Source organism: Cydia pomonella, chromosome 9 (genome assembly GCF_033807575.1).
Source record: "Cydia pomonella isolate Wapato2018A chromosome 9, ilCydPomo1, whole genome shotgun sequence".
NCBI lineage: Eukaryota > Metazoa > Arthropoda > Insecta > Lepidoptera > Tortricidae > Cydia > Cydia pomonella.
The window spans coordinates 19,553,908-19,578,055 of record NC_084711.1 but is presented as its reverse complement, the minus strand read 5'-3'; the positions used below and the strand labels follow the sequence as shown (position 1 = coordinate 19,578,055).

Genomic DNA, 24,148 nt, shown 5'->3' with positions numbered 1-24,148 from the left:
CGTGGTGGCGTGCGCGGACGGCTCGCTGCACGCGTGGCGCCTCGCGCGCACCGCGGCGCACAGGGCCCTGCCGCCTCTAGGTAAGTCGAGTACAACAAGCGGGAGTAGCGTGCAGCGCGCGTAGCCGTGGTGGCGTGCGCGGACGGCTCGCTGCACGCGTGGCGCCTCGCGCGCACCGCGGCGCACAGGGCCCTGCCGCCTCTAGGTAAGTCGAGTACAACAAGCGGGAGTAGCGTGCAGCGCGCGTAGCCGTGGTGGCGTGCGCGGACGGCTCGCTGCACGCGTGGCGCCTCGCGCGCACCGCGGCGCACAGGGCCCTGCCGCCTCTAGGTAAGTCGAGTACAACAAGCGGGAGTAGCGTGCAGCGCGCGTAGCCGTGGTGGCGTGCGCGGACGGCTCGCTGCACGCGTGGCGCCTCGCGCGCACCGCGGCGCACAGGGCCCTGCCGCCTCTAGGTAAGTCGAGTACAACAAGCGGGAGTAGCGTGCAGCGCGCGTAGCCGTGGTGGCGTGCGCGGACGGCTCGCTGCACGCGTGGCGCCTCGCGCGCACCGCGGCGCACAGGGCCCTGCCGCCTCTAGGTAAGTCGAGTACAACAAGCGGGAGTAGCGTGCAGCGCGCGTAGCCGTGGTGGCGTGCGCGGACGGCTCGCCGCACGCAATTTTACTTTTAATTATCTCCACTATAGTTGATAATGAAGTATGTAGTATTCACAAGTCGGACCGTATATTACAATATTTTTTTTCCAATAAAAGTTGTTGATTGAATTGTCAATTGATTTACATCTCGTGCGCTTTTAGTCTTACTACGCTCAGATTCTAAATTAGATTCACTCGCTACGGTACTCAAAATAAATTCTCGGAGAAATATCAAACTTTGCTCTCTTGTCGTACAAATAACTATATTTTATAAATTTTTGAATTTTTCGCTTGCTCGGGTAGCAATATCAGCACAAGTAGTCAAACAACAACTTTACCTCCTTGTAAAACAACCCCATTGTCTTGTAATTCCAGCACTAATGTCGCCGGCAGCCAAACTGACGCTCTCAGGCGACACGCTCGCCGCCGTGACCACATCGGCCGAGCTCGGGATCTGGGACCTCGCCAACGCGACGTGCATAGTCAGGCCGCTAAGTTTCAGAAGCCTAATGCAGCCCGGCGGTAAGCCCTTTCATGTACATAAGATTAAATTTATAACTAAGAAAGCTTTGTTAGATTTAAGTCATAACAACTCTATAATATTTATTTAAACTTTACACATACGTTAACAGTATTATACCAAGATAATTATGTGGTATCCAAATTAAAATTTAAAATATTAATTACATAAAACAATATAAAGTATACTTTGTATATTTATTAAATAATTTTAAGAGAGGTATGGGCAATGTGAATGTTATCTCGCCTTGTGTGGTAGGGCACAGCACAGCAGATGTCATTCCAGATCTAGAGCAGAGCCCAACTGGGGAAGTACCTCCACCTTACAGAAAATCGCAGCCAAATAACACTTGACCCTACTCATAGTGTTGTGTTCCTGCCGGTGAGTAAGGTTGCCAGAGCTCAACGAGGGGGGTGGGGTTAGGGTCGGCAACGCGCATGTAACTCCTCTGGAGTTGCAGGTGTACATAGGCTACGCAGACTGCTTACCATCAGGCAGGCCGTATGCTTGTTTGCCACCGACGTAGTATAAAAATAAATAAATAAAAGTAAACAAACAGTTTGTACATTTTCGGGTAGTTATAACATTTATTGGTTAACCAACCAGATACAAAACCGCCTGGATCTGTCACTGAACGACCTGACTTTAACCTACATTATTTGGTCATGTAGTCTTTTCATCTACCCTCAAATGGCTCCTTAAGCCAATTTTTGTTTACTTTTATTTAAATACCTAAAGCTACAGAGTATAGTAAAGAAATATTAAGCATGTAATTAATAAATTAAAAATTATAGCCTGCTCGTCTTATAATCTAAAATAAATATACACCGTGTTTTATTGAATTGCGTTAACTCCGGGGTTTCGGTAAGTACGTTTAAGGAAACTAAATGGCATAGTTAATTTTCACAAAAAAAAATTTTTTTGTTTTTTTCTACTATTTTTATTTTTATAAATAGTAACTAAATGTTGCATATAGCGTTGTTGTAACACGGGCATTACATTTAACTCAACCAAACAATTGAAAACTGTGATATATCAATGTCATTTCTAACATCGATCGTCCGAGATAGTACGTACGTTAGTAGCAAATGTATGAACTCGCACTAAACACTAATCAATAAGTAAACAGGCCCTTAGGCAAGTGTACACGCTCGTAAGGGCCTTATAATACAAAAAATATGATTGATTATCTCCGAAATGGAGTGAATTAGAATATCAGTGTCTTTGAGAAAGTTGCTTAATTAAAGCTCAGGAATGCACCCTCGAAATTAACGCAAATCAAAAAAAAACACGGTGTAGATTAAGTATTAGGACATGTATTGATAAAAACAAAGAAATAAACACTTACATTTTTTATGTTTCGTCAGTAACCTTTTAACTCTATTTGAAGGCGATAAGGGATTTGCGACTTTAGTTAACAGTACGTAAAGTTGCAAATTTCTAAACGCTTTGCCAAGGAGATAAGCGCGACTTTATTTGACATAATATACCTCGTGTGTCAAACCAGCTGCAATATCTGATCCTGTATGAGAAAGAGTGATGAAAAAGCTATACCGATCCCATGGGAAAGTTGATTAGTATGACTATCTTTATCATAAGTATCATAACACAAATAAAATATACAAATAGAAAAAATACAGATGGGTAAAAATAAATAAAATTTGTACATTACGATACAGGTGCAAAAAAAAGGAAATTCACGAGTGGCGTGGTGTATCATACATTTTACAGTACATATGACTATTTCAATTTTCGACATAGGCACCATAAGTACTGTAAAATGTATAGTATCAATTTTATGAGAACATTTTTTTTGCTCGGGCTAATCTGTTAAACTAAAGCCTTTGTTTATTTTATGGAGAAACGTCTTAGACGCATGCCAAAGCAACCATGTCGTTAAAAAACAACTATTGTAAAGGTATTAAGATTCAAATTTATATAACAGCTCACTGAGATAACGAGTTTGGGTAATGTACGATGATTAGTCGCCTGTGTGTCAGGTAACAAAAAGTGCTGTTACATGAATTTGAACTTTATAAAGAGGACAGTAAAACTGCTTTTTAAACGAGTATGTTCTCGTTCAGTCAGTCGCGGTAGCATTGGTAACCGCTGCATAAAAGGAACAAAAGGCTTTTGTTTAACAAATTAGAGATCGAGGCGAAAAAAACATTTCATAAAATTCATACTATACACGGTGTAACATGAGGAAACCGAAAGATTTTAACTGTGTATGATAACATTTAGAGACTAAATTATCATATAAACTTTTCTGGATTTCATCTAGTTTCAGAGTTAATACCAATAAATAAAAACATCTTAAACTTAGTGGATAACGCCTTTTTGATGGCGATGATGCCGTTATGGGACATAGTCTAAAATATTCTTATTGATAGATGTCAAAAAGTGACAAGTAACCTTTGCCAAAACGAGGTTTTACAAAAGAAATTGTAGAAATTTATTTTTCTGTGCCAGTTTTACCATAACATTACCTTTTAACGTCTAATGATATTCAATAATTTGAAAACTAAAAAACAAAACAATTTTTTTTTTGGCGAAATTTGCTAATTTTTTTTCTTTCTATTGGTTTCAGAAGTTAGTGGTTAAAATAAGTGTACTGTTTGTATATATTTTTTTGTATTCTTTACGTTTCAGTGTCGGTAACAAACTGCTCCTTACTGGAGGACGGGAACCCGATGATCTCACTTAGCAACGGGAAAAGTTATATTTATTGCAAGAAATTGTATGCCTGGTAAGTTCAATATTGACTATTTGTCTAATTACCTGTGTCACAATCTAAGTCCTGAATAAGCTCCTTTTTTATTGTCAATCTAAGTTCTGAATAAGCCCTTTTTTTCCTATGGGCTTTCCACTCAATTATAATGACTTCTTTCGAAATTCTGTAGTCAACTGTAATGAATTCGACCAATCATGTGTCGCCAAAGGATATAACAATAGTAAATTATGATACAAGTGTGCACCGTTGGTCATTACACACGAGGCGATATTGTGCGCAATAAGAAAGCCTATGTGTGTATTGACCAATGCACACGCGTTTCATACGACTTTCATCAACACACCTGCGAGGAAAAAAACAAACTGATATAATAATCAATTTGTAATTGTTAAAACAGTAAAAATACAATTTTCAATATGGTGGCTTCCTCTTATAACATCTAATAATTGCACCAAAGCGAACTGGGCTTGTAATTACTTATTCGCCAATTCATTGAAGTTAAAAACACGTTTGCCGAGAAAGACAGGGCGTTTTTGCTGGTTTTCCTACAATGGAACACCACCATATAATTGGTGTGGTGTCAAATTTATGTGTTCGTAACAAATAGGGAAATGGCGCGTTTTTTTTATCTGTGCTCGATTTCACTGCACGCGACATAGACATAGAGCGGCAAGACCGCGAACGAAATCGACAAACAGCCAATATAAAAAAGTGAATATTGTCGTATTTATCGTATAACCGATGGATTGATGATACCAAATCGTTTTCTTTTATATTTGTTCATTATTGTTATTAACAAGAGAATGTAATGTATAAATTATGTTTGGCAAGATTAAAACCTCTTTGAACTTTTAAAACCGTTTAGTTGGTTTAAAAAAAAGTAATATTCGACCAATTAAGAATGCTCCGTTTCTATACATATTATTAGCAATTTGTTACCTTCTTAACTCAATCGGATTATCATATATTGCACATAGTATTAGCACGCGTGTTTAATATCTAGGATTATGGGCCTAAAAGCGGTTCAATAAGTTTCACGTTAGTGTTACGAGCAAGTGTGTTGAAAAAGATGTCAACGCGTTGTTATTTAATTTATGATAGTGATATAATCAATCAAGCTTTTTAATCTCGTAGCTTAGTTGGCCTAAACATGGTACTCGACTGAAAAGCTCTGTATTCTATTACGTTCACGTCGTCACGTCACACATGTACTAGTCGTAATTGTGGGCTCAACTGAAATAAGTCAGCGGTCTCATCCTCTCTGATACGTAATGGCGTGTATACGAAGTACGTGAGCGCTTACGCGTGGTGACGTCGAACGTGTTACGTGGCCCGTCTAGTACTAGTAGTCGAAGTCTGTATATTGACGGCACACTGTACACAGGGTGGTGTGGAGTGACGCGCGGGACCCGGTGTGGCGCGCGTGCGGCGGCCACACCTCCACGCGGGCGCCGCGCTCCTCACACAACCTGTACCCTGCACAGCCCCGAGCCACGCAGGCCAACACCGGGTACGTTATACAGTTACTGACGGCACACTGTACACAGGGTGGTGTGGAGTGACGCGCGGGACCCGGTGTGGCGCGCGTGCGGCGGCCACACCTCCACGCGGGCGCCGCGCTCCTCACACAACCTGTACCCTGCACAGCCCCGAGCCACGCAGGCCAACACCGGGTACGTTATACAGTTACTGACGGCACACTGTACACAGGGTGGTGTGGAGTGACGCGCGGGACCCGGTGTGGCGCGCGTGCGGCGGCCACACCTCCACGCGGGCGCCGCGCTCCTCACACAACCTGTACCCTGCACAGCCCCGAGCCACGCAGGCCAACACCGGGTACGTTATACAGTTACTGACGGCACACTGTACACAGGGTGGTGTGGAGTGACGCGCGGGACCCGGTGTGGCGCGCGTGCGGCGGCCACACCTCCACGCGGGCGCCGCGCTCCTCACACAACCTGTACCCTGCACAGCCCCGAGCCACGCAGGCCAACACCGGGTACGTTATACAGTTACTGACGGCACACTGTACACAGGGTGGTGTGGAGTGACGCGCGGGACCCGGTGTGGCGCGCGTGCGGCGGCCACACCTCCACGCGGGCGCCGCGCTCCTCACACAACCTGTACCCTGCACAGCCCCGAGCCACGCAGGCCAACACCGGGTACGTTATACAGTTACTGACGGCACACTGTACACAGGGTGGTGTGGAGTGACGCGCGGGACCCGGTGTGGCGCGCGTGCGGCGGCCACACCTCCACGCGGGCGCCGCGCTCCTCACACAACCTGTACCCTGCACAGCCCCGAGCCACGCAGGCCAACACCGGGTACGTTATACAGTTACTGACGGCACACTGTACACAGGCTGGTGTGGAGTGACGCGCGGGACCCGGTGTGGCGCGCGTGCGGCGGCCACACCTCCACGCGGGCGCCGCGCTCCTCACACAACCTGTACCCTGCACAGCCCCGAGCCACGCAGGCCAACACCGGGTACGTTATACAGTTACTGACGGCACACTGTACACAGGGTGGTGTGGAGTGACGCGCGGGACCCGGTTGTGGCGCGCGTGCGGCGGCCACACCTCCACGCGGGCGCCGCGCTCCTCACACAACCTGTACCCTGCACAGCCCCGAGCCACGCAGGCCAACACCGGGTACGTTATACAGTTACTGACGGCACACTGTACACAGGGTGGTGTGGAGTGACGCGCGGGACCCGGTGTGGCGCGCGTGCGGCGGCCACACCTCCACGCGGGCGCCGCGCTCCTCACACAACCTGTACCCTGCACAGCCCCGAGCCACGCAGGCCAACACCGGGTACGTTATACAGTTACTGACGGCACACTGTACACAGGCTGGTGTGGAGTGACGCGCGGGACCCGGTGTGTCAAATAAAGACGTTTTTTGCTGTAAGTGACAAGTTTACATATGGCCTAGGTGTATAAAACGCCTAAGTAAATATGGTTACTCAATTTCCCGGTAGATGTAGCTTTTTATTTCTACAACTAGCGAACGGTTGTCTATCGTGGATTTTATAAGATATTAATTTTGTTTTGTGTTTTTGAGACGATTTGTGTGGTTAATAGTTCAGCCGAAATAAACATACTTCCGTTTATAATTAAACGAGGTGTTTGATTTTGAGCTTTCCCCTTCGAGACCAGAGTACCGAATATACATGGTCCCTCGAATCGGATAAGTTTGTGGCTTTTTGGAAGTTCAGTGCGGACTACACTTCGTCCCGTGCTTAGCAGTGGTAAGGGCTGGATAGAGTTCCAGCTGGCTGGGGTTGCTAGCGCCATCTAGCGACGAGTAGCCGAAGCTAAAAACGGAAGCGGATACGAGTTGCAGCAGTTTAGAGAGGTCAAGTGGCGCCATCTAGTACCAGCAACTGGAAAAGGAGATCAGCGGAGTGTGACGTCAGTGTCAAATGTTGAGTGAGTGTGTCAAGTGTGAACCGTGAGTACTTTTAAAGTTATTTTCAACCTTGTGGACAATAATTTACTTTGTGATATCGATTTATTTTGCTATGGAATTTTGAACCTTGTTTTCAAGAAGCTATTTACTTTGAAGAAATTGAATACTTAAATGGACATAGAATTTCTTTAGACATAATTTGTATAGAATATTAACTTAGAATAATTTAGTAGATTAGTAACTTAGAATAATTCGCAAAATCCTGTTGGAACGGGAAATCCATGCCCAATTTTACTCAGAGAGTATCAAAATTCAAAGACTTGTAAAATTTATTATTACTTATGATTTTTAGTTTTTTAGTATTTTTAATAGACAAACTTTAGATTGTCATTGAATTCACATTCATTCAACTCTGTTTTGTCGAAAGGTCATAACATCAAATTGCTAACATCATGGATACATTGCTCAATTATCAAAATGACTTATCTAGTCGTATTTTCAAGGCGCGTGTTAATTTTAAAAAATCTAAGTCTCGTATAACTGAGCATTATATAGAGAGTAGGCTAGAAACACTAGAACAGTTTTGGTCGGAGTTCAGACAAGGTCACAAAGAGTTAATGCGTACCTACGATCTAGCACTTTTGAAAACAAAGACTTATATTGTTGAGGACATTTACGACCAAACAGAAGATGAATACACAGATTACAGATGTGAGTTAAAAGAGAGTTTGGCTGAATTTGTAAGTTCCCAGTCATATCAGTCAAAGGTCAACTATGAAGAAAATACTTTTGCTAGGTCAAATTCTGTTAAACTGCCTAAATTAACAATCCCTAACTTTTCTGGAAAATATCAAGAGTGGATGACATTTAGGGATTTATTCGTGTCTATGATCCACAACAACCACTCCTTAGATAATGTGCAAAAGTTGCAATATCTAAAGAGTTATTTAACAGGAGAAGCAGAGCAGATGCTGCGTAACATACCGGTGTCAGACTCAAATTATGATCGAAGTTGGAGTTTATTAGAGCAACGATACAATAATAAAAAGTATCTATCACATTGCATACTAAAACGTTTACTGAGCCAAAAGAACGCAGCTTCTGAATCTCCTGCTTTTCTAAAAGATCTGTTAGACACGTCAACAGATTGTTTGAGTGCATTGTCTAACTTAGGCATTGATGTTTCCACATGGGACATCATAGTTATACATCTGTTGACATTAAAGTTAGATCCAGAATCACGTAAGCAATGGGAGTTTAATGTAGCAGCTAACTCGGTTTCAGATACATTGCCTACCTTTGATCAGTTCAAAGAGTTCTTGACCAGCCGGTACAGAGCTCTAGAGTTCATTGAGCCGAGAAACATCAATAAGATCACCACTGCTTACGAGAAACATTCAAGTAGTAGTTCAAGCAAACAAAATGTATTTCATGTTGCTAGCGCATCCGTTACAGCATGTGAATTTTGTAGAGAGCCCCACAAACTGTGTTTTTGCAAGAAGTTTGCAAACCAAGACTTTATTAATAAACATGAATTTGTAACAAAAAATAGAATGTGTTACAATTGTTTAGGAAGTAATCACACTGTTAGATTTTGCCAAAAAACCACTAGCTGTCGAATTTGTCACAGAAAGCACCATTCCTTGCTTCATTCAAGGAAGGTCCCAACTTCAGCTGTCAATTTAGAGAACGTAGATCAGGTAGCTGAAGGTGTTTCGGAGGAAGCCACACACGTCACTCCAGAGAACAAACAAACAAAAACCACGCCGATTGTCAACTGCCTTGCGACAGAGATTGTTAAAGAAGAAACTTTATTACCCACAGCCCTTGTAAAGGCTGAGTCGCAGACAGGTGATTATCATGTGATACGCGCGTTGATAGATCAATGCTCACAGGCTTCATTTGTCACTGAAGATGTTGTGAAGGCATTAGGGATCAAGAAATTTCCCATAGTGAGTTCACTCACAGGATTAGGTGGCGAACAGACCTCAGAGGTCCCTAAATATGCAGTTGAGCTGAAAGTCCAATCGCTCACCTATCCAACCTTCAAGATTGTAGTGAAGGCGTATGTCTTAAAGAAAATCACTACTTATCTTCCCAGTGAGAAAGTAGTAATTCCAGAGTGGGCGGCGTTAAAGCAGATCAAGTTAGCTGACCCAACGTATAGTTCACCAAATCAAATAGATGTACTGTTGGGAGGTCAGATTTATTGTGATATACTTATGGATGGACTGCTGAAAGGTCCAAATGGTTTTCCATTAGCTCAGCTCACCACTTTCGGATGGATTTTGTCTGGCCCACTAGGTTCGGCGAATATAACTGAAAATATAACCGTTTTACATACTCAGGTACGTACAAACAAGAAGCGTTTCTCTAACATAAGGTCAAAACCTTCAGTTCACTCCAAACCGCTGACTGCAGAAATAAAAGAGTACAATGATCGTCATGTATCTAAGTCGATGACAAGGATGGCGAACAGGAACATGGTGATGTTGCCTTTCCTTGACGGTCACACTTGCAAGAATCCAAAGTCTCAACTTTCTTACAGCGCAGTTGTCGGAAACGGGAAGGTCCTGAAAAAGAAGTCAAGGTTCACAAATTACTGACGACGGTATGGCCTCGAAACTGTATTTTTACTTACCAGAAAAAGCGCTGAATCAGGTTACTTGTGTGACAGAGTACACCTTGTCGGTAGTTTAGTGTGAGAACCTGTCAAATAAATAAAAGAAGTACAACCTGTAAAAAATAGTTTATATAGTAAATAATTTATAATGAGAATCAGAAAATAATACTTACCTGGAATTTATAAATAGAGAAATTTCAGCAACCGATGAAACTGCTGTTGATATCGGTACCTGCAATAAAAGAAAATTTAGTATCTAATATATATACCACATGCTATAATAGCAACGATATGTTTTATAAAAGCGAAGTAAAATCATTTTAGTGTATCTGGAGCATGATTATATTTAGAAATATCTTACTTACCGTGATTGATTGTCTTCTCTAGTAGAATCGTGAATTCCAAATGATACTGGTAGTAGGTTAGTAGGTTTCATATTAAGTTGAATTATGTTGAACGTAGTTGTCAAAAATGTACAAATGTAAAGTAAATAAATAGTTCATCACTTAAATCTGGCAATATTTACCATTTTTAGTTTTCATTGGAATACAGTATATTTTTAGAAAAAACTAAAGTTGAGGATATCTTTTGAAGACAAGGAATATTCTGCCTCTAGCTTTTATTGTCTTTTACGAAAAGTGGTTTCTCGGCAGAATTACTCAACAACGCTAATTTTTAGATCTGTGTTTTGCCAAATATTGTTATGAGTTCTTTTAAAGCGTTTACTTACTTTAGTTCAAAACTGTCTTAGCAGTTACATGTTTTAATGGATTGAAAGATAACGTAGATTTATACTTTAGTATGATTCTAAAGAGTTCATGTTATGTTGTGAAGTTAACGAGTTTTATGTTGTGTTTATGTATGTACGTTAAATAAAACTGAACCCACCAAATTTGATTTGTATTCAGTTCAATTTTGATTACTTGGTCACTTCATGGTGGGCGGTTATGATGAAGGACATGTTGTCCTTGGTGGGCGGTATGTATAAAACGCCTAAGTAAATATGGTTACTCAATTTCCCGGTAGATGTAGCTTTTTATTTCTACAACTAGCGAACGGTTGTCTATCGTGGATTTTATAAGATATTAATTTTGTTTTGTGTTTTTGAGACGATTTGTGTGGTTAATAGTTCAGCCGAAATAAACATACTTCCGTTTATAATTAAACGAGGTGTTTGATTTTGAGCTTTCCCCTTCGAGACCAGAGTACCGAATATACACTAGGTAACCTGTGTTTGTATTTAGGAGTAACTATACGAGGACCCAATGATATTTTTTTGTGAACAGATTATTTATATTTGTGAACGAAAACTGAAACATCTTACATGTAGAGATAGGAACGTCTTAGAGATAAGTAAGAATATTATTTTGTATAAAATATGAAGGGCATGACTCGGTAGGATTAACTGAAAATATGGCTCTAATGCAGTGCTTTTGAACAATAAATACATTATGCTTATCTGTGCAGTTTCTCCAGATTACTACGCCATATCTTATTATATATTAACGCAGCTTGAATGGAAACACTCACTCACTCTTCTTAAGCCCAATACGTAACTATTTACGTTGGAACATAATTTATCTACATGTTCTCTCTAGTTGAATTTATTGTCAATATGAATACCTAGAAATCTTGCATGCTGTACTTCTTTTATGGACATATTGTCATATTGTATGTCTAATTTTGACGACCAGTTTGGCCTAGTGCGTAGTGACCCTACCTACGAAGCCGATGGTCCCGGGTTCAAATCCTGGTAAGGGCATTTATTCGTGTGATGAGCATGGATATTTGTTCCTGAGTCATGGGTGTTTTCTATGTATTTAAGTATTTATAAATATTTATATATTATATATATCATTGTCTAAGTACCCTCAACACAAGCCTTATTGAGCTTAATGTGGGACTTAGTCAATTTGTGTGTCCTATAATATATATATATATATTTTTTTTTATTTTTATTTAATTGTGGTAAGTTGCCTTTGTTTGTATAAAATGTTCCGTCTAACCATTTAATTGTTAGAGCAAGCTATATGTTAGGTCAATATTATAAGTGAAAAGATCTCTACATTTTAAAATAATCCATGTGTCATCTGCGAATAACAAACTGTTATTTGGAAGGCTTTTGGGCATATCATTAATATAAATTATGAATAGCAGGAGACCCAGAGTACTACCTTGAGGTACTCCATATTCTCCATAATGATTATTAACGAAAGATGATCTATAACTATTTCGAAATTTTGTTACCGGACAGTATCATATGGTCACATTGGATTCTATCACTTATATACATTTTTCAGCAGGACCTTATCATATTTGTATAATTTTACCAATAAACTTTTATGACACACAAAATCGAAAGCTTTGCTCATATCTAATAACAATACAGTGACAGGAATATCGTTATCTACCGTATCTAGAACATTTTACCAGTTTAAATGTGGCTAAAGAAGTACATTTAGATTTACAAAACCCATTTTGTCGATCGGATACTATATTATATTTATCAAGAAAACTTCTTCATCTATAACATTAATATTTCTTATATTTTGGAGAAAACTGAAATTGAGGTAATTGGCCTGTTGTTTCCATATTAGTTTTATCGCCCTTTTTAAAAGATGTCTGCTAGCGAAATAACAATGATTTCTCAGACTTCTATGCCTTTAAAATGTGAGGAGTTCAAAAAATAATAATATATTGTATAATATTTTGCAGCAGCTACAGTTCGGACGCGGCTCGGAGTTGGCTTGAAGCTCAAGTGGCTTCGTGCTTCCATCTTAGATTAGCGAAGGACTACCGACATTGGATCACGGCGTTATTCGGTCATCTTGTCAATCACGGTAATAAATATAATGATTATAATTTGAAATAGATAACATATAATAAAAAAAAGAGAACAAGCCCCACATTTTGCGTTACATCTAAGCCACTCCGTCACGACATCCGTACCAATCTCTGTAATTATCTTTGAAAGGCTAAGCGTCTTTGCCCATATTCTAACTAGCACTATACACGGTGGAACACGAGGAACCCGAAAGATTCTAACCACGCATTTCTGAGGCCAAAAGAAGCAAAAAATATACTTATGAGATTAGTCAATTTCGTCAAAAAAAAATTTTTTTTTGTTTTTTTTTTTTATGTTAATTTTTACAATAAATTAAAATCAAATGTTATAATAGTTCGTTTTCTTAGCATTAGAAAGAAGCAAAGCGATCTTGACGTGTTTTTTAATTAAAAATCACTTTTGAAATTATAAATCAATTTTGCTTTCATAAGTAATATAAACTATTTTTTAAAAGCGTTTTTCAATAAAAACACGAACCTATCACCAAAATTGAATTTTTACTTTTTTTATGTTCGTAAAACCAAGTTTTTGCAAAGTGTTGTCACTTTTTACATCTATTAATGAGGATATTTAGACTACATCCCAAAGTAGCAACATCGCCATCAAAAAGGCGTTTAGCACTAATTAACAATAAAAATATTTTTTTCTTTAATTGGCATTAACTCCAGGCGAATTCCAGAAAACTTTATAGGACATTTTAATGTATAACTTTTTTTATCTGTATATTTGTTAATTTTTTTTATTGACATTGTTAATTATTTAGTTTATTTTCAAAATTGGTATTTTATTTTAATGTAGCTTAGTTAAGGGCAATTTATTTTGAAAAAACATTTTTTTTTAATAAATCTGGATCTACTAAATATGATCAGGAATATAATACACTATTACATTCTTCCGGGTTCCTCGTGAAACACCGTGTATACTATTAGCAATATATGTGACAAACATAATATGTACAATACGAATTTGGTGACTAATAAAATCTTTGTAGTTGATTTCGTCGATAGATTATCTTTGATGGCGATTTTGTTATACTAACGGGTGACTACGTATGACAAAATCGCTCTATAAGTTAATAAATTTGAGGCGGTCTCATGTCTTTGAAATAATTATACACCTAACCATGATTTCATCAATAGATCGTCAGGGAGTACCTATATGTCTCTAATTTAAATATGCAATTTATTTTAGGTAATGAAGATCAGCTGAGATCGATATTAGATGACATGCTGGGCCCCAGCCATTGTACCAGTACACCTAAGAAGTGGCAGGCCACAGTTCTGGTAAGATTCACCAGTTATTCACTAAATATTATTTAACAGTACATATGGTGCTACCTTACCGCTTTAGTGCGGTAATTGGCACATTATGTAACTATGAAAAAATGTAAAGGGCCATATTTACTTACGGTACGATACATGTGCGACTGTGCGTATAGGTAATTCGTAACTCGTGTCGATTTACACCAATCCCTTCGGTCGTGTTTTAATTTATCGCCACTCGTGAATTTCCTATTTTTCGCACTTGTATCGTAATGGACTATTTTGTTAAATGTTTGCTTAAAATTACCTCCGACGTTCCTACGTTCGTTTTTCGCTGTGGCCACGGAACAGAGAATGTAGTTTTAAATATCTCATGTGTGAAGTTTTTAAATGTCGATAAAATCGATAAAATATTTGTTGGGTTTTTTAATGCTCTGGGTTCGAGAAAGTAACGGGTGTGTAATGTTTAATATAATTATAATAAAACTATCGTACACTTGCCATAATGCCATTTCATATATCTTTACTTGTTATAATGTGATTATTATTATATGTTGATTTGACTATATTATGATTTAATCTAAGTCGTAATTGATATAATGCCTATTTTAATATAATTTTAACTAGTATAAAGGCATATTTGATAATAGTTGTTGTTATATTATAATTTAATATAATGTAATCAACTTTGTATTTTTTTTTTTTATAGTATTAAAAACATTATTTTACAGTACATATGGGGCTACTTTATAGCACTAGTGCGAGAAGTAGCATATTACGTTACTGTGTCGAACATTTAAAGGGCCATATGTACTGTAAAACGTTGTACGATACATGTGCGAATAGGTAATTCGCAACTCGTGTCGATTTAAAACACTCCCTTCGGTCGTGTTTTAATTTATTACCACTCGTTTCGAATTTCCTATTTTTCGCACTTGTATCGTAATGTACTATTTTAATCGGGGTCGGAGTTCTAACCTAACCTATTTTTATGTCAGCCTTTTATTTCAATTGAGCCTTTATACAATTATATAATGTTACTATCACTAGTTAGAACAAATGTTTTTTAGTGTACGTAATAAAAAATATTGCAGTGAATATCAGACGCAGTGTAAATATACCCTATAACCGTTATACCCAGAATAATTATTTATGTCGTTCATTAGGTAATATAGTAGTATATGTCTTTTTTTGTCAGGTGTACACAAACTCATAGACTAGCAAACCAGTCAAATTATAATATATGAAATGTAATTTAAAAAATGTAGTGCACGCCATTGTAACACCCACCTTTTTTATTTCAGGGTATAAAGAAGCACGACATCCTCGACGAGATGTTATCGCTGCTGGTCCGGCAGCTGCGCTGGCAGCGCCTCTACAGCGAGTACGTGGAGCAGCTGCGCGACGCCCGCGACACGCGCCAGCGACCCCTGCTCAACGGACACTGACGCCGGCGCCGCGCGCCAGCGACACGCGTCCCCAGGTACCGGCAGGGCCCCCCCTAGAGCTCAAATGTGACATACAACGTCTACCCCCCCATTCTAGGCCGATATCAACACCCCCCCCCCCCCCCTAGTTCCTAGCTACGCCCTTGTATACTTTCAATACCGTCAATCGGAGTGAATAAAGATGGATTAGGAATAAAAACAGAGAATTAAATTTGCTTAATAATTTCTTACAAACTACCCACACATCATGCGATTGAAAATAATAGTATATGATGATACAATTTGTATAGTTAGTTTTTAAGAATTTTTTAAAATCGCTACGATGGCGCGAAAACGACTATAGTTCGTTTTTATGGCATTAGAAATAAGGTAAACTATCTTCACATGTCTTTATTGTAAAACGCTTTTTGAAAATCAGTAACTATTACTTATGAACGGGGGCAGGAATTCTCGGGGCATTTTTGAATTGCCCTAGGGACTCCTCATTTACCGACATATATCGATACAGATTCAGATTTTTATTTACAGAAAAAGAGCTAGTTATACACGCATATATCTGTATACACTCACTCACATAATACTTAAAAAGTACACGGCACACACACAAATTGCACAGTAGTTTTTCTTTATTTCTTGTTCCAACTTAGGTGTTTAAAAAGCGTTGCCCATTTTTGTGTAAGGTACTGGCAGAATACCAGCGATGTGGCTTGCTGCATCATTATGCTGAGTCAGCGCCTTTTCTGTGCCACGACACATGGCGTATTAATTAACTAAATTTTTTTTTATTAAATTAAGTTTGCATGTTTTTATTTTACACTTTTCTTTTTTGTTTGTTTTGATGCTAATGCCATGTATGTTGTGGGTATGAATAAAGAATCTATCTATCTATCTATCTAGTTAGTTACAGGTCTTAAAATACGGTTAATAATTGTTCCACCTTTATCGCTATCTCGACAGCATGCAAATTTTTAAATTATTAAAAAAAGAATACAACATTCATCTATTTACAAACACATTAATTATATACATTTATACACAATTTATTGCTATTTGTGAGTTGTGAGCCATGTCAAGTGAAAATTATGCCAAATAATAAGAAAACAAATAATTAATCATCATTACATTTTTCAAGCCAATGTATTATGCTGTAGAAACAATGATGTTGGAGCCAAATTCTAAGGGTACCATTGAATTCTTTGCCTTCAAGATTAATAATTTCTGTTGATAGATTGTTGTAAACGAGAATACACATGTAACGCATTCCGTTTGAAAATTCCAGTCCTATAGCTACTAAGTAGAAACAACATATTTAAAAAGATTTAAATTAGACGTAAGCAACAGGCGGTCTTATCGCTAAAGAGCGATTTCTTCCAAAAAACTATTGAGTAGTTGAAATTGTGATATAGAGACACGCAATAAAATCAGAAAACTGAATAGCTAATAATTTATAATTCTATTAGCTCAGTTTAGTGATGTTTTTTATTCAATTCCGTGTTCAAAGTCTATTTCCGTGCCAATAAGTGTTTCATTAGTTTCTCTAATAAAGAAACAGAGAATCATATTTTTTCCATATAAATTACTTCTTTTACAGTGAAACAGCCATTAACTATTAACTTTTTAATATATTTTATTCTTTAATTGTATCGGTTTGACGACCGGTCTGGCCTCGTGGGTAGTGACCCTGCCTATGAAGCCGATGGTCCCGGGTTCAAATCCTGGTAAGGGCATTTATTCGTGTGATGAGCATGGATATTTGTTCCTGAGTCATGGGTGTTTTCTATGTATTTAAGTATTTATAAAATATTTATATATTATATATATCGTTGTCTAAACACCCTCAACACAAGCCTTATTGAGCTTACTGTGGGACTTAGTCAATTTGTGTAATAATGTCCTATAATATTTATTTATTATTTATTATTATTTATATATATGTCGGAAGTCGATAGATGAGAAGTCGCTATGACAAAAAATGCCACAAGAATTCCGGCCTCTGCTTACGAAAACAAAATAATTTAAATGATCGTATATGATATATAATTGTGAGTTGTGTGTGTATTTGCCGTGATTTATTTTTTTAAAGTTTTTTTCTAAAAAAAGACACGTCAAAATCGCTTACCTCCTTTCTAATGCTAAAAAAACGAAATATATTGATACACCATTTTCTCGAATGGAATCTCGTGTGGATCAAAGAAATGCAAATTAATTGTTAGTCGCGAACTGGTCTCATTTACGTTGAGACATAGAAATAATTAAGCATAGAGTGCTCACTCCATATATTTTTTTACCAAAACGCTTGACACTAGATGTCACGAGTGTCGCGACTGACGAAAAGTGTATTGCTCAACAATTTACAACTAAAAGTAATATTACAAGCAGAAGTTAATAGTTAGGTTCGCTGGAAATGATTGAACATTAGACTTTTCGTTAGTCGCGACATCTATTCAAGTTGCAGTACTGATAAATCGACTACTTGACGCTAGATGTCGACTACGAAACTAATAAGCGTTTTGCTAAGAAAACTGTCAAAACTGATGTATGGAGACAAAGGAAAAACTCGCGTTTCACTGATGTTTATGAACCCACAATGTGTTCAAGAAGTGGTTCAATTTTCTATGTAAAATATACAAAAATCAAGGACTCTGGAAGGAAGAAATCTGTTCTTAGGCATGTACTAGTACTTTAAATTCAAACATTCTCAGATCTGTTTCTGGTATAACTCGTCATCCTTCATTTTGTTCTCAACCAAACGATTGGCTATCATTGGTTGTCGAAAAAGTTGGTTTTTAAATTGAAGCTATGTGGAAATAGCGCCTGACAACCGACAATAACTACCCTTTTGGTTGAAAATGGCACATTATAGGTCATAGATTTAAATTTTATCAAAGTTCTTCTGGACCTATTTAATAAGACCCGGTTTTAAGCGTACCAACTTTCAAAATGCAATTGTACTTTATAAGTGAATAGGTTCAAATTTTACGTCCATGTCCGCTAGTACCATAGACAAAACTACAAGTAAATAATAAACATAATAACAATAAAAAAATAATTGTCCACCCAAACTTCAATCCATAGACCTAGACTTTTGTATGTTAATGTTTGATGATATGATAGCTATAATTCTTCTACTGCCGAAAATAATTATTATTTACAATTATGAACGAAGCGAACGGTTGTCACTGATGCCTACCCAAGATGACAATCATTGATCGAAATGCCAATGGAAACTTTAATAATGTATGGATCGTCAAGTGACTTTTCATCTGTCATCTGTCTGTTTTTTCTTCTATATCGGCGTTTGTCGATGTATGATTTTCATCTTGGCCTTGACTTTGCCCTCAGGAGTAGGGCTCGGAACCGGTATTGAAATACCTGTTAATATCGTTTCAAAACCGTTACATTATTTTGTCAGTTAAAACCCGGTTATTTGATGGAACGCGAACAAAAAACTTTGTTCTATCTCCTAACCGGTAAAAAGTGGGAACTGAATATTATGGTTCACGGGGAATATAATACCGGTTGATTTCATATCTCGAAAACTCGTTGAAACTCGTTGTCATACGCGAAAGAGATAACAATACTTACTCGTTCTAACTTGCATATATGTACATATTATCTTAGTTTGACTACCATTTCGTATGTATCTCTCTCACTTGCTTAAAGGTTAGCTGGTAGAGATCCCTTAAGGGGACAAGTTCGCCTTTGTACACATTTACTGTATTCTTTCTGTGTTATGTACTTGTTTTGTAAGTGTTTACTACTACTACTACTACCGTTCTTTCGCTCCTCAAGATCGATATGAGAACGTATTTGGCAGTAACTGTTATCTCAAAAAAACAGTTATTTAACCGTTAACCAGAAACGAAACCCTGTTCGTTGCCGAGTGAAGGAACGAAACCGGTTTGATAAATAAACCGGTTTCCGAGCCCTGCCCTCCTTATCAGACCTAGTATGTGATTGTCCTTACCAATTTGGCACAAACCTGTATAATTTGGCTGTCATGTTTTTGTGATTTTCAGTGTGGTATGTACTCATTGGCTGTTTCTAGAAATTCGTGTCGATATTAATTAAGTGTAAAGTGTTCATATCAGTCTTATGAAGTAGGTTTTGAATGAGAAGAATGCCTTGCGTGTGCTATAGTATTTATAATAGGTGTAATGGAATAATCAGTAGATTTTAAATTATAGTTCATAAATTAAATACTGTATCGGTTGATATTATATCACCTTTTTTCATACATATACGACTTAATCGTTTTGTCAAGACAGATAAATAAGAAGTAAACATAGGGTGATGACTGTATACATCAGTTTTGGTACCAAAACGCCCATTATTCTCGTAGTCGACATCTAGCATCGAGTAGCGGAATTATCAGTACTGCTACTTGACAATAGATGTCTGGGGTGTCTAGACTGACGAAATTCACAACTAATATCAAAAGCAGAAAAAGCTGAAAATAGAGTTCCGGTTAATATTAGCTGAAAATTGTTGAGCATTGTAGGTGACATCTATTGACAAGTAGCAGTACTGATAAATCCACTACTCTATGCTTACTTCTTATTTCTCTATGGTCAATATAAATAAATCTAAGAGAAGAAAACATTTTAATAGTACATTACGATACAAGTGCGAAAAATAGGAAATTCGAAACGAGTGGCGATAAATTAAAACACGACCGAAGGGAGTGTTTTAAATCGACACAAGTTGCGAATTTCCTATTCGCACATGTATCGTACAACGTTTTACAGTACATATGGCCCTTTAAATGTTCGACACAGTAACGTAATATGCTAATTTTCGCACTAGTGCGGTAAAGTAGCACCATATGTACTGTAAATATCATTTTAGCCACGCAAAATATTAAAGGTATATATTATTGGACCGGTACTAGATATAAAATGAAAAAAAACTGCCAAGTAATTAATTAAAATATTCAGTTTTACTGAAATTAAATGTAATCTCTATTTGTGGCGATCTCACGTAAAAGGTATCACTTTAGTGTCAATAAGTTTTCTTTTCATCTGTATCTTTGTAACCCCTTATTAACAACAAAGTGACACGTTTTGTCTGAGAACAATGTACAGTATGAATTAATAATTAGATTTAGCTGTTTTTTTTTACATTTGAAATTGTTTCACCTGCAATACCGGCAAAGTTACGAAAAGTTTTTAAAAAGTTCGCATCAGGGTCGCTCGTAGCAGGATGTCGCTATAATACGCGCGTAGCGGGTATCGCTCTAACATCGGAGTGACGTGCGAATCTGGTGCATTGCGTCAAAGGAAACTTTCATTTTTGAAATGTAACATTTTTATTCTATTTTATTAAATTATACCGTCTGTAAATTTTGCGGTTTTCGAAACTTGTTATTGTATCAACAGCCTCTCTTTTATAAATTATATTGGTAGGGGAGCCCAAGAGGGGATTTTTGTAGTTACTCGAGCGTGTCAGATAAAGATATGAGTGATATCTTGCTTGCTACCCCGTGGAGTCTGCTTAACCACTTTTAGCCGTCTATGGTTGGTAGGGGGTTAACTAAATCACTAAGTAGAATGTTTGGTCATTTTGTTTTTAATTAATGCTATAGTTGTAACAAAATAGTTGTCAGGTTAAGTGACAACAAAATATAGCATTAACTTGGACCAAAATGACCAAATCCACTTACTTAACTATTTTTTTACTGCTACTCCAACAACCTTATGATTTTTTTGAAATTCAGTAAACGTTCGGAAAAGGAAAAGAAAACATTATGTAACCTTTCTTCATATAATCTAATCTTTCGATCCCAATAGGTCTCTATGACAATTGAGTAACTACAAATTTCGCATCGCCGGCTCCCCAGCTATTACTATTTTATAACAAATTGACAAATTCTCGCCCGTAAAGAAAATACTCGCTTAGCTTAAGCGGGTATATTACTTTACATATTATTATTTTTTTAAATATATGTTTGTTCAATATGCCAACGTAGTGTCTTTAAATCCAGGGATTTACTAACGGATTGATGTCCTACGACAAGTATCGGCGAACTCGACGCATCTGGCAACGTCGCACCATTTACTGGCTCAGCAGCGACGTCATGCCAAGTTAATGTTGGTTAAGACTCAAGTCTTTGAACTGCTTAAAGACTCGAAGAATCAAGTCGATACTAGAGTGCTTTTCAACTTGTTAAAGATCAGTTTTTTAAACAGAGTTGAGTCTTACTCGGAGAACTTTTTTCCAAAATTCATTCATTTTCTTTACTGCTATGTATTATGTATTCAATAATATATTGATTTAACCCAACACGATTTTCGTTCATAGTTTTAAAACGAATACGGGACTTAATCGCGTAAACTTACGTTTATTATATGGCCTGACGTTTCGAACGTGACGTGACGTGACGTGACGTAAGGTTACGCGATTAAGTCCCGTATTCGTTTTAAAACTATTCAATAATAGTTATCTAAATCGATAAAACCTAAAAAAATGTTGCGTTTACAGGCTCAACTCGGATCTATGACGTAGAATACTGACCGTGAGGCCAATCAAGTTATATAGGGCCTGTTTCACAATGTCCAAGTAAAGTATTAGATAGCTAATTAATAAATAAATTCACTGCCAGATAAAACTTCCTGCAAAACTTAGCACTTTATCTACCAGATAAGCTTATTTGAAGATTGTAAAGTTGGTCAGATAAGTGCCAAGTAGCATATTCAGGATTTTACTTTGACATTGTGAAACAGGCCCTAAATCAATTCCAATTTGATACTGATCTGTCATTGTCAAAAGTGACGTTTTTGGTTGTAGGTACAATGTGCAATTCAGCAGGTTCACTAAAGGAGATTGGAATCCTCTCATATTGGAATGAATTCAAATCCATGTTAGATCAGTATCACATTATATTGTTGGAATTGGCGTGTGTGTCGTGTCGCACTTGCACTACATAACCCGATATCGTTGGCAACCGCTAGTAAATCCTGGCTTTATAATATAAAATGAAGAAATCGTAAATTGTTCCTGGTACGAATAATTAATATAAATGATTTTATAATTTATGTGTTTTATTTGGTCAATTTTATCCTTACCAACTCTGAACTTTCGGGCATGTATTGCTCAGAGTCGTTGCCTGACTAATCGTAATCAGTGTAAATATGCTAAAGCTCTTTGGAAACCAATAAAGTCCTTTCAGGCGTACTTTCAAGTCTTAACGTTTTCGGCGCCGTGTCAAACACAAAAGCTGTCATGCGCATGCTACGTCACCGAAGTGTCAAAACTGAAATTGAACTTTATGCCCTTAGGTCTATGTTGCTCTGTGGTATGTGACGGATTAATCCGTCTTCGGCGTTGGATCTACGGTGCGTACCTATATATCCGTTATTGGCGTCAAAAAGGTTAACAAGTATGTTAGAGGACAGTCGTCATTCAATCCCCTTGTATCAAAAAGTATCATAATTTATATTGATATATTTATTCATTTGTGTTCTTAGATTAGGTCATAGTGATATTATTGATAAAATTGAAAAGTGCCATAACTTGTATGACGATGACAATTCTTAAAGCGAATTACCGTTTAACTAAAACATATTATGAATATTGACCACAAGAACTGGCACTAATGGAATGGAGTGAATGAAAATATATATTTATTGAGAAAACCAACAGCGATCTAGGAGGATTTAACAACTGGAGTCGCTTTTAACAGCTCCTCTGTTGATAACCTAGAACAATGGTCATATGTACTGTATGTGCTGCTATATGGACTGACGTTTATCTGACATGGCTATTTGTGTATGTGCACCTCAAAAATCGGCAGACTGTTTTGTACAGAAAATTACAGACAAGGCGTCAAGCAATACAGAGTGTTCATCTATGCGTGTATGAATAAAATGGCGGATTTGACTGTATACCGATACCTGTTTCACTCATACAATAAAAGTTTCGTTCATTTGTGCTGGCACTTCACATGGCGTTACGCGTTTTCGTATTTTCTTTATTCGGCCAAAAAACCATGTGAGGATTTATTCGTCTATATTTGCCATATTCGCTCGAATAAGCCTAATACACAAATAGATAAACACGCATATCCGCCCGCTTGTCGGTTGTTGGTCACACATTAACCTTTTGAACGCCACGCCTATCGCACGCGGCGCGTAATCGTGAACCTTGTCGGTACGCATGAAGGGGTTGGTATTGGGCTGTAGCCGCGCGCGTCATATGACGTCTTTGTCAAAAGGTTGGACGCAAATAAGGCAAATATTTGCGTTCACCGTCTACAGATGGCTCGCTCATAGTATGCAATAAGTTCAAACATATTGCGGTTTTCTGTTGGCACCCAAATTGTGGATGTCGTGTTTGTGATGTTCGGATTTCATACGAATATTTAGACAAGCACGGTGAAAACGCGTACACGCAACGCCATGTAAAGTGCCAGCATAAGAAACTATCCTTTCAAAATTGGCAATAGAATGTCAGTATTACTATTAAACTCGTCTTCGGCGGTAAATCACTTCTGCTTTAACCTTTTCGCCGCCATTGACTTGATTTCTTTCCCCACACGCCACGCGATGTTAAACAGGTTGTCTATGTGCTAATTTTGACAAGGCATTGATGACACTTTATTATTTCATTAATGTGACGGCGAAAAGGTTAATAAGGGTTAAGGGGAAGGTACAAACAAAACAACCATAA

At 38.0% G+C, this 24,148-nt stretch overlaps 1 protein-coding gene across 1 annotated transcript in view; it reads left to right on the top strand.

Moving 5' to 3' along the window:
- Nucleotides 1–22,511, top strand: part of LOC133521010 (protein HIRA) — a 46,026-nt gene extending 23,515 nt beyond the window's left edge. The window contains 12 exon segments of the mRNA XM_061855732.1: nucleotides 1,013–1,159; nucleotides 3,810–3,906; nucleotides 5,276–5,401; nucleotides 5,439–5,612; nucleotides 5,765–5,890; nucleotides 5,928–6,053; nucleotides 6,091–6,245; nucleotides 6,417–6,543; nucleotides 6,581–6,706; nucleotides 12,642–12,766; nucleotides 13,963–14,054; nucleotides 15,338–22,511. Of these exon segments, the coding sequence (XP_061711716.1) occupies nucleotides 1,013–1,159; nucleotides 3,810–3,906; nucleotides 5,276–5,401; nucleotides 5,439–5,612; nucleotides 5,765–5,890; nucleotides 5,928–6,053; nucleotides 6,091–6,245; nucleotides 6,417–6,543; nucleotides 6,581–6,706; nucleotides 12,642–12,766; nucleotides 13,963–14,054; nucleotides 15,338–15,481 (1,565 nt within the window). The 3' untranslated portion in view covers nucleotides 15,482–22,511.
- Nucleotides 22,512–24,148: the final 1,637 nt, after the last annotated feature.